The following is a 13527-nucleotide window of genomic DNA, read 5'->3' as shown; positions in this document are numbered from 1 at the left end:
CCCTATTCGAAGTCCTGGGCATTAATTCCAGGCTACCTCTCAACCTTACCCCACATTATTCCCTTTGCTGCTCAGTGAAATTGCCTTGAACTCTTTGGCCATGGTTCTTTTGCTCATTCTGTTTTCTGTCAGGGCATTATGGTGGTGGAAGTAGTAGTAGGGCAACTTGTCAGATGTTTCTAAGTAATGGTATCATTAGTATTAGAGTTTAAAAGGACTTTAGACATAATTTTCTTTACCACTTTATTTTTACAAAAGAAGAAACTAAGAACCCAAGGGAAAGTAACTTGACCTGTTAGCATTAGTTGTTAGTATTAAAACCTCAATTTGAATACAGATCCGAATTTAGTGGGTTGTGTTTTTTTTGCCATTTTCTAATAATGCCTTTCTTTTTAAGTTACATGCAGTTTCTTACTGATCTCTTTTCTAGTAATGTTTATGAAATTTCCCATAGTAGAGAAAATTACACAACCTTAGAATTCTATTCTGAAAACAGTCTTTATGAAAAATTACCACAAAATGTTTTCTTAATTTTCAAAGAAGGAGAAAAAAGGAGTCTACAAATTATAGGCCACCAAGCTTGACTTTCATTCTTGGAAATAAATCTAGTATACATTATTAAAGGGATGGTTAGTGATTGTGTGTATAAAGAAATGGCAATTACTTATAGCTATGGTGACTTCATTAAGAACAGATAATGCCAGACTAACCTCATTTCCTTTTTTTGACAGGGTGTCTAGACTCATAGGTATATCAGAGGAGTGTTGTGGGTACTGTTTATCTGCATTTTAGCAAAGTAGTTGGCACAATCTTTCTTGCTATTTTTATAGACAAGATGGAAAGATTTGGACTAGGTGAGAGTACAGTTAGATGGATTTGGAATTGGTTGGATGATCAGGAGCAAAGAACAATCATTAATATATGTTACCTTGGAAAGTCCCTAGTGGGATCTCCTAGGGCTCCATGTTTGACCATTGTTGCAAGTATTATCATTAAAGTCAGCTAGGTGGTAAGTAAAGGACCTGGAATCAGGAAGACCTGCATTCAAATCCCATCCCAGATGATAGCTGTGGGACCCTGGGCAAGTCATTTAATGTCTATCTGCCTCAGTTTCCTCATTCCTAAAATCTGAATAATAGCCCCTGCCTCTCAGGGTGGTTGTACATATAAAATGAGATAATATTTGTGAATTGCTTTGTAAACCATAAAGTGCTACATAAATTGTACCTATTATTATTATTTTTAATAATAATTAAATGTCATGCTTACCCAATCATAGATGACACAAAACTAGGAAGAGTAGTTAACATAATGGATGATGGAGTTAGGATCTAAAAAATATCTCAGAATGTAAAAAAAAAAAATGGAAAAGGTATTTTTAAAAGTATATTAGGGATAAATATCTATACATTCTTGAGAAAACTAGATGGTTCAGTGGATAGAGCACTGAACCTGGAGCCAGGAAGACCTGACTTAAAAACCCTGCCTCAAATATTTAAGACCTGTGTGACCCTGGGCAAGTCACTTAACCTCTGTTTGCCTTACTCTGCTGGAGATGGAAATGGCAAACCACTCCAGTATCTTTGCCACGAAAACCCCATACAGGGTCATGAAGAGTCAGACATGACTGAATGACAACAATAACAGTGTATAAATTAGGGTTTGAAAAACCAAGTTCAAGATGTCTTTAATAAGGTATGGTTTTAGTGGATTGACTACAAATTCATTTTTGTATCAGTGGCATGCTCTAGTACCCAAAGCAACTAATGCTGTCTTCAGCTGCATTGAGACACATAGTTTCCAGGAATAAAGAGGTTCATAATATCTTACTATTCTTGTATTTTTGGTCTGATGCTAGAGTATTGAGTGTGGTTCTGGTCACCAAAGTTTGTGAAAAACTTTGATAAAGTGGAGAATATCAAGAGGAGGGAAATAGAAGTGGTTAAGGATATCGATTAATGCCTAATGAGAGTCATTTGAAAGAATTGTAGATGTGTGACCTCATGAAGAAAAGACTTATTCAAGATATGATAGCTATTTTAAAATATTCAAAGTGTCATCATGTGGAAGAAGTATTAGACTGCTTCTTTATGTCCCCAAATGGCAGAACCTGGAACATGCAAAGAGTCACATTTTAGCCAGAAGGGTTAGAAAAAAAAAATCCTAACAATTAGAACTACCCCAAAATAACTTGAATTGTCTGAGGAAGTCTGAGAATTTTTTTTTTTTGAGTTGTGGGTAGGATTAGATGATCCCTAAAGCCCCTCTGAAATTCTGTGATTCTGTGAAGTCTGTACCATCAGTTTGGCAAGTGACTTGCTAAAATTCACACAGTTAGCAGGTAGCAGAATTAATGATTAAATCAAGAACTTTTGAGTACAAGTTCAGTGTCTTTCACTATATCATAGAATATTTTAATTATTATAAGGTTCTTCACTCACTCTTGGGCTTTAGTTAATATGTGGAATGTTGTGGAATAATAATAAAATGGAATATAAACTCTTTGAAAGCAGGGTCTTTTTTTTGATAATGTTCTGCATCTAGCATGATACTTTGCATTTAATTAGAAATTTAATAATGTTGATTTCTATTGAATTGAAACTCATAGAGAGGCAGATTTATGTTCGATATAAGGAAAAAAGTTCCTAACAGGGATTGCTATTCAAAAATGATGTAGGTTGCCTTGGGATGTACTAGGTTTTTCCTCAGTGGAACTCTTCAAGAGGAGATGGATAAACACTTTTTGAGAAAACTATCAAGGAGAATATTTGTCAGGTAGGAGTTGGCCTTTGAGGTTCATTCCAACCCTTAGATTTGTTTATTTTGCCTTTAACAAAATTACCCAGTTATTTATTGTCCCACTTACCCATATTGCAGCAGAATTCCTAATAAACTAGGTACAAACTTGAGAAAATCAAATTAATATTGATTGCATATACTCTGTGCCAATTCCAGCATACTGAATATGCCAAAAGAATGGAATAATATTATTTATGGATTTAAATAACTAAAGTATATATATGTATTCCTATACCTTCTTTTATTCCTTGCCAGGGATTATTTCCTAAGACTCTTCACTAGTTCAAAGATGAATGTTTATTTGCATTAGGCATTCCTTTTACCAAGGTAGGTTAAAACCCCTCCATACTTTATTATGAGTTGCTTTGTCTAGAAAAAATAAAAACCCAAATCGCTGGTTATGAGGCTGTTCAAACTAATCTAGACTTATTCTCAGTTAATAGACATACAGCTCATTCACGAAACCTTTCCAGATTTGTAGGATCTGTCAAACATTGTATGCTGTTGGCCTGGCATGTTGGATCTTCTATACATCATGTGGAAGTATCAGAGTTGATTTTTAGTGAAATATTTCTTAAAGTAGCACTTGGAAAAAATTTCAGGTGTTTTATAGATTGTTATATTGACTTACTAAGCTTGATTCTCTTCATTTATTTCCTGTACTTTTCTTTTTAATGTGGATTTAGTTTGGAGGACTTTCCCCATAGGACATCCCATCACTCTTTTGGAGGAAAGGGATGATTTTAAAATTTTTTCAGTAATTTTAAAGTGGCTGTTCCTATTACTCCTGAAATCATACTGGTCTTATGTAAGAGGCTGCATGGTATATCATTTTCATAATCTGTACTTACAGAAAGAGAGAGAGGCAAATGATGTTGAATAACTAAATCTCTGGGCCAATGAGAAATTCTTAATGTAAGTGTAGTCAATTTTTGTTACTTTTGCTGCTGTTGCTATTGAACCACCTCATGTTTTTCTAGCAGTTTACATTTTATAAATCATTTTCCTCACAACAATCCTATGAGGTAGGTAGTAAATTAATTATTGTCCTTCTTTTATAGAAAAGGAAACTAAGGCTCATAAAACTTAAATTACTTTGCCTAGGGTTGGCATTTGAACCCATGTCTGCCACATCTGTTTAGAGGTCTTTATACTCTTGTGCTCTGACTCTGTTGTATACAGAATTGTTCATACATTTGAATCTTTCACAATATGAGAGTCACAAAATACAAGAATAAATGATCCCACTCTCACTTTTTTTCTCTTTCTCTAAAGAGCAAGAAGACCATCAGCTGGTTCCATTGAATTTCTGAATTACCACTGGTCATTTTTGGTCTTGTGACATTTTAATGTGTTAAAATGCATTTCATCTCTTGTCCTTCATCTTTGAAAAGAAAATTTTTTTCTAGTGTTAGTACTTCCCATATAATTCAGTTCCACACTGTGTGAGCCAATGAATGTCAATTGATAGCCATGAAAGATTTTTAATCTAACCATTGGTTGTCAAAGTCCCTTCGTAATCCTCCTCTGTTTTTTCTCTACCCCTTCACTTCGTAATTAAATTGTTGATGACAAGATATTATTCTTTGCTTCCTAAGAATGATAAAAATCACAGTTGACTTACATGGCATTTGGAAATTATGGCTTTATATGACAGCAGTAGTTTTGCTCTAAAAGCCAAGAATTAACATTTTTTAGTTCCCTCAGAATAATAACAATCATCATATTCATCATTGCCTAGCAATTTGTCTTAAAAAGCACTTTTTCCCAGTGTAACTCTTTGAGTCAGCTAGAAATAGCCTTGCTTTACAGATGATGAAATTGAGGCTTGACTTGCCATAGGTCTTAGATCTAGTGAATAGATAATCCCAAACTTGAACTCAGGACTTCCAGATCCAAATCCAAGACTTCCAAATCCAAGTCCTCCAAATCCAAGTAACTTCTTGTTACACTACCTTTTCCACTCTGAGATAATGAAAGAGCTTTATAATCTCAATATTATTTCTTTGTGAATGAGAAACAAAATGATCTAAACATTGTTTTATTTTATCAGCTATTTATAAAAAAGCCTAGTATTGTCCACCTAAATAAGTTTCATTAAGAATTTAAGTATTAAATATAGCAGCATTTTAAAATATTTAAAAAAAGACATATACTGCCTCTGTTGAGAACAGAATCATGTAGTAAATTAGCTGATGTCCAGCCTGCTGCCTTTTAAGTACATCTTCAAGATTTCCAGTACTTACATAAGATATAGGGTATATTTATTAAGAGTCTTAAACTGTGTATAAAATGAGAGTAGTCAGAAGTAATGGTGTCTGCTGAAAGATTCTTTATCATATGAATTTACCTTTAGTCATCTATTATTTATTTCAGCTATTTTATATGCCATTATAATAAATATTATGACAGAGAAAGCTTTTACGCTCAACTTATTGTACTACTCTTTACTTCCTTGCAATCCTTCAGGAAAATGTAACCATGCGTTACCTATAGTTAACGTAAATCACCACTTACATTAGAATGAAAAATTCACCATGAAAAAAAGCTCTTTTTTCAATTGGGAGGCATAAATGCACAATCATGTTTGCTGTCCAACTACTGGACCATTCATGGTTATTTTTTCAACTGTTTTTAAGCTGTCAAAGGAGTATATTGCATATAGTGAAATTGGTAGATTTCTGAGAATTCTTACTCTCTGGTTAGTTTTGGCAGGATAAGCATTTTTTCTATCTTGGGTATAAAATACTGCCAATTACTGTGTAAGCATTTCAAATAGTTTTGCTCTAGATGGCATGTAACTTAGATACTGAATTAAATCAACTGTTATCCAGTGTAATTTCTCTTTAAATCAGTCTGAAGAGATTGATCAAGTTATTTTCTAAATGCAGTTCTTGCCACATAAGATGAAACAATCTCATAGAATTATTATGCTGAAGGAAGGGCACACTTACCAGAGCAATAGTGAGACTCAAAGAAGGTGAGGTCTTAAGTCCATCTACCACCACCACCATCATCATCATTACTGCTCATATTTATGTAGCATTTTAAGTTTTACAGAATGTTTTCTGCACACTAACACTTTTATTCTTCACAGAGCTCTTGAAGGTAGTTAGTGCAAATAGAGTTATCTTAATTTTGCAGATCAGGAACCTTTTACTGGAAATTTTGTGCCTTCAAATCCAGTCCTTTTCACTACACCATCTTGCCATTACTGTGAATGTAATAATAAAAAATTCTCACATTCTTTCAAAAAATTTTGCTTTGTATTTTGAAGTGATTTTGGAGAGGAATTGTAGAGATGTGATCATTAATGATGAGAAGATCATTCATTAAAAAGAATATTCTGCTTTCATTTTAGGATTAGATGACCTTTGAGATCCCTTCTAACTTTGAGATATTAATTCTAAAATGAGAATTGTACTTACTCCTTTTAGTTATTGGTGAACAATTTGCAGAGCAGTTTCATTTATTGGAAATGTAGAGCCTCTTTGGAGTATGTGCTTAATCTAAATCTTAATTTAGAGGATGGATATTTGCCTGAAAAAATCCAGTCTTAGAAACTAAAGATGTGTTTCACCAGGCTCCCTTGTTGGGATGCCTCTGCAGGGGAAATGCTGATCAGCTCATCCATTTAATCTCTAGCCTCCGTTGAAATTAGTTGCACGTATAATGGTGGTTATGGTTGTTGAGTCTAACCATATATATAATTTGTGTTGCTCTCCGCATCCACTTCCACCATGAATGTGATTTAAGTAGTACTGGTGAAATTATTGTTATGAAATCCTACATAATATATTGATGAATTATTAAACTACTTTAGTTAGGCTGTATTGTTGTTTAGTGAATAATGCCATGCCAGTAATCTGGGTTCAGGGCCATTGTCTCTTGCTATTTTAAAAGTGACAACTCCTACTTAAGGTTTCAGAGAATAAAAGGAGGGATGATATAGGACTGCAAATATGTAAAGTGGAAGGATAAGAGACATTAGAGTAATACAATTATGGCATAGATTAGAATTTGTGGGATGCTATTAACAATAACTTCTGAGGATAGATTAGCATTGTAGTTACACTGTCTCTTTAAGCAGTGTGCTTGCCTTATGACTTATGTGTTTGTGTAAATATAGTGGAATATAAGCACAGATACGTATTCACCAATGGTCTTAATTTCAGTTTAGATTCCCCGTTTTTGTCTTTTTGAGGACTATGCTCAAAATAGAATGAGATGTTCCATGATCTTGGCTTGCCTTCTCTTATGTCCATCCGTTTGCTTCTGTTACCACGATGAACCCTTTAGCCTTCCAATAGATTGTTACCTTTCTCTAATTTCTCCTCCTTTATCCAGTCTAGGCTTGATTACCATAATTTAAGGCTTAATTTAAGTAAGAGGTCCTCCACAAATTCTTTCTTGATCTACCCAGATATAATGCTGGCTCATACTGTAACATCATTGGTGGTGTGTGGATTGGAGTTGATTGGCTAGTACTTAATTTTTTTTCCTGTTCCCTCCTCTTACTAGATTAGGCTTTCTTCCCTGGGCTTTGCTATCTCCTGCCTGGAGGGTGTGATCTTTTCTTTTGTCACAGGACTCTTATCCCTCCCCATTTATCTCTGGACATTTAATCGACCCCAGTTTATTGCAATAATTCACTCAGTTTTTAGTCTAGAGTCAATATGTTGGTTCTCAGATTCACGTTTCCCCCTTTTTTGATATTCAATGAAATTCAGAGCAGATACAAAAGTAGTAGTATACTCATAATAGCTTTGAGGCCCTAATTAGTAAAATTCCTAACATTTAGATAGAGTTTTGACTCTTTGCCCCAAATTAAATTTGTATTTAATATTATCTTTACTTCCAGCTAATCTATGTTTCAGGCAAAACCCAGTATATGGGAAATATTTAGGTAAAAGATACAATCAGAGTATATTACAGTGACTCTGGGCAGGCAAAGAAGAGGGAAAGTTGGAGAATGAGCAGTCCTGTTTTTATAACTTCCCTAAGACTTTGATAAAGTGAGTGTATCTAGTAGCAACAAGATGCCTCTAACGGCTAAGTGGCCTTCCTTGATCTCTTCCTTTTCTGCTGGATCTCAACTTTCTGTTTATTTTCCCCTTTCTTCCTCTCCTTTTAGTCTTTTCTTTCATTTCATCTACTTTCCTTATGCTTCCAATTTTTTCTGGTTCAGCCCTAGGAAGAATTGGTAATGCTATCTCTCCACTGAGGCTTCTTATCTCTTTCTCCCAATTTGTGTATTGAGGATTGAGCATGTTCCTTTACGACCTTTGGCATGACTCATCCTGCCTTCAAGTTCAAGGATTTCAAATAATCCCAAACTGTTTTACAGGCTGAAATGGAAGACTTGTCTCTCAGAGTTAGAAAGCTCTATATGCTAGTCAGTTTTCAAGCCTTATCCTATGTATATCAGAGAAGAATATTTGAGCCAAAGCATTCTAGCAACCATGTTAGAGAGAAGCTATTTTGCAGTGCATTTAGGAGCCAAATTCTTGTACCTGTAATCATAGGGCAGCAGGGAAGGGGGTACTTAGTAAGTTTATAGTTTCACATTTCCCATTTTTTCCACATCCCTTACTTCTTAACTGACTCACTAGAGACATTGAACCAGTAATAAACAGTGCTTCCAGACAAGAGCCAAGAGAAGACAAATCCAAAGATAGTGTGGATATGGGTGGGCAACTTCATTATTCTATGAGGCCCTTGATCCTTTCACCACATCAGAGAGATGTGCACACCCCAGGAAACTTCATGAACACACCTGACAGGGAGAATAGGGTTTCTTTACAATCAGGAGCTGCACATTACCCCTTGACCATGTGTGCTTTCTAAGCTTGAGCCCATTTTCCCCTTAACTCTATATATTTGTGGGAGAGTGCAATCTAAATTTTTTTTTGAGGGTGTTGGGGAAGTGACTTGACTGTTGTTTTTTAAGCCACTGCTTCTTTCTCTGCCATATAGATAAATACCCCTAACTAAAAGTTTATTAAGCCTATCTGTCTTATAATCAATGGGAAACATACCATATTGGGACTCAGGGGAATGGAAAACCCCTAATCCCTCAGGATTATTCTCAAAAACTCTGAGGGGAAAAGCAGTTAAATGGACACCATGGGCCCTAGCTGCTAAGGGGAATTGAAAGAGTCGGCCCTAAAGGAGTACCACAATCAATCATATATTTAAAGATAGTGCTTACATTCTTTTACTTTATATAAAGAACCTGGCACAGGCCCCAGTTCCAAATCCTTTATATGGTTCTCTGAGAGATGGCATTGCTAGAAATATTTGCATCTCCTTTCTGGTAATTCCTTGGTCATCTCTAGAGACTTACTCTCCTGTCCTCTGGCCACATCCTACTCCTATTTTAACATCTTCTGTATCTTGGAATATTATAAAATGTATTCCATCTCTTATTCCACTCAGTCCTCAGAAGTAGGCTCTGTTCTCGGCCCCTTTCTTTTTGTATATATTTTCCATCTCACTCACTCCCATGAATTCTATACAGATCATTTCTGCTCCTATCTCTGCATATCTCTGTAGGTCACTGACCTGTCTCCTGAACTCTAAGATGTCATCTTCCAGTTCCTACAGGACATTTCCACCTTGCTGTCCCATCAGCACTTCAAATTCAACATGTTCAAAATGAGCTTATTATCTTTTCCTCAAAACCTCTTCCTCCTCACTTGACTATTTCTACCATTACCAATTGCACATCCTTTCTTTTTCTCCCTTCTCAGTGGTTTACGGACCACACAAAAGCTAGGAGGGATACACATTGGATGACAGAATGAGTATTCAAAAAGAATTTGGCGGGCTGCAAAATTGGATCTAATTACAGTTGAGTTCAGAAAATCAACAGCAAGTAAAAAATTAGGGATTTATGACAGATGGTAATTCATCTGAAAAAAAATTTAGGTATTTTGGTGGACTGCAATCTCAAACTGAGTCAGCAGTGTGACCTTGTATTCAAGAAATTAATGCAATATTGGGCTTTCATGGAAAAGGAGGCAGCAGTTCCACTTTATTCTGCTGTGAATCAACTGCATCTGGACTCCTGTAGTCAGTTCTAAGCACCATGTTTTAGCAAGGGCATCACTAAATTAAGTGGGCATCCTGGGAAAAACAACCAGAATTATGAAGGACCCCAAATTCATTCCATAAGAATGCCTGTGGAAGGGACTGGAGATGCTTAGCCTAGAGAAGAGAATATTTAGAGGGGGGAACATGGTAGCTCTCTTCAGGTACGTTAAGATCTATCATGTGGAAAAATTATTATACTTCTTCTTATCCTGAGGTGACAGAAGCAGTCACAAGTGGTAGAAGTGTGTGATCTTTTTATTTTAATCTAAATTAAGGCTTGGTGAAAGGAAAAGATTCCTAACTATTAAAGATGTTCAAAAAGGGGATATTTTGCTCTTGGAGGTAATGAATTCTTTGCCCATCCCTGCAGGTCTTAAAGCAACCCTGCCATGGTTCATGGGGTGACTCTTCTCCTACAAATTAGCTTATGAGCTGCCATCAGTATGTTTCCCCTTAACAGTCAGCTTGTAGACTCAGTTCTTTGGCAAAGGCATTTACTTAATTGGCATAGCAAGAACATTTGGGAAACATTTTCCCTAACAACAGGGGCAACATCTCCCACAAATATACCCAGAGTCCAAGAGAGGAAAACAATGAACATGAACTTGAAGTATAATAATAGTGAGTGATGTACTCATGTAAGGTACATATACAGCACCAAGACAATTCACAACTCTGAAAATGTAGGGCCCTGATCTTCTTTTCTTCTCCAGAAAATTTTCATGAAGTTCATCATGAGTTATGAGTATAGTTCTTTGGACCTTTCAGAAGGTTGTAGCCTTTAGTCCCACTTAAAATAAAAGAACAAATGCCAATGCAAAGCACTTGGGCCTTTGTTCATAGGCCACATATTGGCCTCCAGTGGGGTAGGTATGAGGCCTCTCCCCTTACATCATTGTTTCCCTTCTTTCACTGGAGTACCATTGGGCAGGAAAGAGACCAAATGTGATCAAACCAGGTATTGCTGAACTGGTTCTTCTTGAATGACTCTAATTCTGACTATGTAGCAAATCAAAATGATTCCACTTCATCATGTGTAATCAGACCAGAATGAGTTATAGAATGTCTATATTTACTCCATGTGGGGATTTTATCTTATGCACTCTGTACATCCTTCTAAAGGCTGGACTCAAAGGCTGTTCTCTTGTTATATTCATAACGTCAGTGCTTGAGTCAAGGCTAACCTAGCCACTCCGTTGTGATTTAGACTATTACTGCTGAAAATCATACCTTAGTGAAGAGGCATTCACTACTAACCTGGGGGCAGGGGAGCAGCTGTTACCACTTACTTTTTAGGGAGCAGTCTAATGCTATATAATTAAGATAGTATTCAGAATCTATAAACCCTGGTGGTTGATGAGACTAGCTCCTTTGGTTTCACAAAGACTGAATATACTAAAGGAGTATCTTGGTACTGCTTTGAAAGACTTAGGAATTCTAATCAAAGCATTAACCAAAAGTAACTTCAGAAAACTGATGCTGAGACATACCTCCTACCTCCTGGAAGAGAGTTTATGGACAAGAGGTATAGAGTGAAACATGGTTCTCATCCATGATCAGTGTGCTGCTTTATTTTGCTTAGATATGTGTATATATGTTTGTGTGTGTGTGTCTCTATAAATATATATATATATATACACACACGCCCACACATACACACATATATTCTAAGGTATATATACATATATACACATACACTAGTGTCCCACCAATTAGACTATTTATGTGTGCGTGTGCAGTCTAGTTGACTATTACATACATCCATACACATATACACATCATATATGTGTATATGTGCATGTATAAATGTATATGTACACATACAGTAGAATTCCATATGTATGTGTGTGTATATATATATATATATGTATATCTGTCTGTCTAGCTATCTGTGTCTATATGGAGAGAATAAAAAAAACAGAAAGAGAGTACGAGAGAGAGGGAGTGAGTGAGGCACATATATAAGGCACAACCCTAAGGCAACTTACAACTCTGAAAATGTAGGATTCTGATGTTCTTTCTTTCTCTGAAGTGTTTTCACGAAGTTCATTATGAGTTGGAAGCATATAACATACATACATACACACATATACACACCTGTGTGTGGCATCTTTTTTTAATCATAGAAGTATTCTGATTGAACGGAGACTGGGGAGAATGTTAGTGAATAATGATAGATATGCAAAGAAGAGTTTCAAAACCATCTTCATAGTTTTAGGGAAAAAGTGCCAAAAGTGATACAGAGTAATTTTCCACTACCTTGTTAATTTTTTTTGGTTCAGTCATGTCTGACTCTTCGTGACCCCATTTGGGGTTTTCTTGGCAAAGATACTGGACTGGTTTGCCATTTCCTTCTGCAGTTCATTTTACAGATGTGGAAACTGAGGCAAACAAGGTTAAGTTTCTTGCCCAAGCTCATACAGTTAGTAAGTGTCTGAGGCAGAATTTTAACTCAGATCTTCCTGACTCCAGGCCTGGTGCTTTATCTGTTGTGTCATTATAGTTGCTTCATTATAATACACTTATAATACACATATACATGTGTATACATAAATAATTATTTAAAAAACATTGTATATATCAAGTTGACAGTTTCTAATATAATATCATTTTCATCTGCGTATAATGAAATATTTGTGTTTGTAGATATTTGTTAAGTTCAAAAGAAGAAAACACAGGGGGACGGATCATTAGCATCCTAAGCATAATGAGAGTCTCTAGAAACCCTCCATTCCTTTTCATGTGGGTTACAAAATAGAGTGGGTGAGAGACTGAGTCAATTACATTTTCACTAAGAATTGTTTGTGTTGACAGACTAAATCCTATCTAGACAAAGTATTGTGCACCTGGTCAGGCTCTCTTAAGGCATTTCCTTTCCTTGGTGAGGATGAAATGGTGGTGACACAGTGCTAAGTGACGGAAAGAGACTGTTTCCATCTTTTCTGCCCTCACCCCTCTGTCCAGTTAAACACATTGAGAAATCAGGCTCACTTACCTTTTCACATTGCCTGTTTTTGTCATCATATTTTTAGTTCCTACGATGATGGAAAACAACTGAAATGCCTAAAAACTGTCTTATGTCAATTCATTGCATTTAATGAAGTTGTACACCATCCGGCATACGTGTTTAGCAGAGCTGTAGTTTCTGAATACAGCATTTGGCAGTAAATGCTATACTCTTCCATTCATTTTCATGATTTATATTCACTCTGAGCCTCTAAATATTCAACAAGGGAATTCAGACATGTTTCATAACACACTTACTATCATATGATCCTGTGAACTAAATTTGCTGATATTTATCATTTTTTATTTTTCTTTTTATTCTAGCACAAAGCCAAGGTAGAAGCCATGACCCTAGATCTTGCTTCTCTCCGAAGTGTGCAGAACTTTGCTGAAGTGTTCAAATCTAAGAACATGTGAGTATGTTGAAAAAGGATTATAGATTAGCATTTCTCACCATTGTAATATCATTATTCACTGGTCATCAAAGGCATGTAGCCTTTCAGATTTAGTTTTATTTTTTAATATTCTGATTTTGTTTTAATATTTCTTACTGTCTCAGGGAGTCATTGATTTTTCTCTGGTTACTTCTGTTTTTCAGGTAGTCCCTTACTTAAGTAAAGTTTACCA

The 13527-nt window shown here is 35.8% G+C and overlaps 1 protein-coding gene across 1 annotated transcript in view; it reads left to right on the top strand.

Annotated features, from left to right (window-relative positions):
- The window catches only part of WWOX (WW domain containing oxidoreductase), a 1243673-nt gene that overhangs the window by 387428 nt on the left and 842718 nt on the right, over positions 1 to 13527 (top strand). The window contains exon 6 of the mRNA XM_072636411.1: positions 13225 to 13313. Coding sequence (XP_072492512.1) covers positions 13225 to 13313 — 89 coding nt within the window. The remainder of the gene's footprint in view (positions 1 to 13224; positions 13314 to 13527) is intronic.

This window comes from Notamacropus eugenii, chromosome 1, assembly GCF_028372415.1.
Source record: "Notamacropus eugenii isolate mMacEug1 chromosome 1, mMacEug1.pri_v2, whole genome shotgun sequence".
NCBI lineage: Eukaryota > Metazoa > Chordata > Mammalia > Diprotodontia > Macropodidae > Notamacropus > Notamacropus eugenii.
Note: the sequence above shows the minus strand (reverse complement) of the source record. Positions and strands in the feature narration are given on the sequence as shown.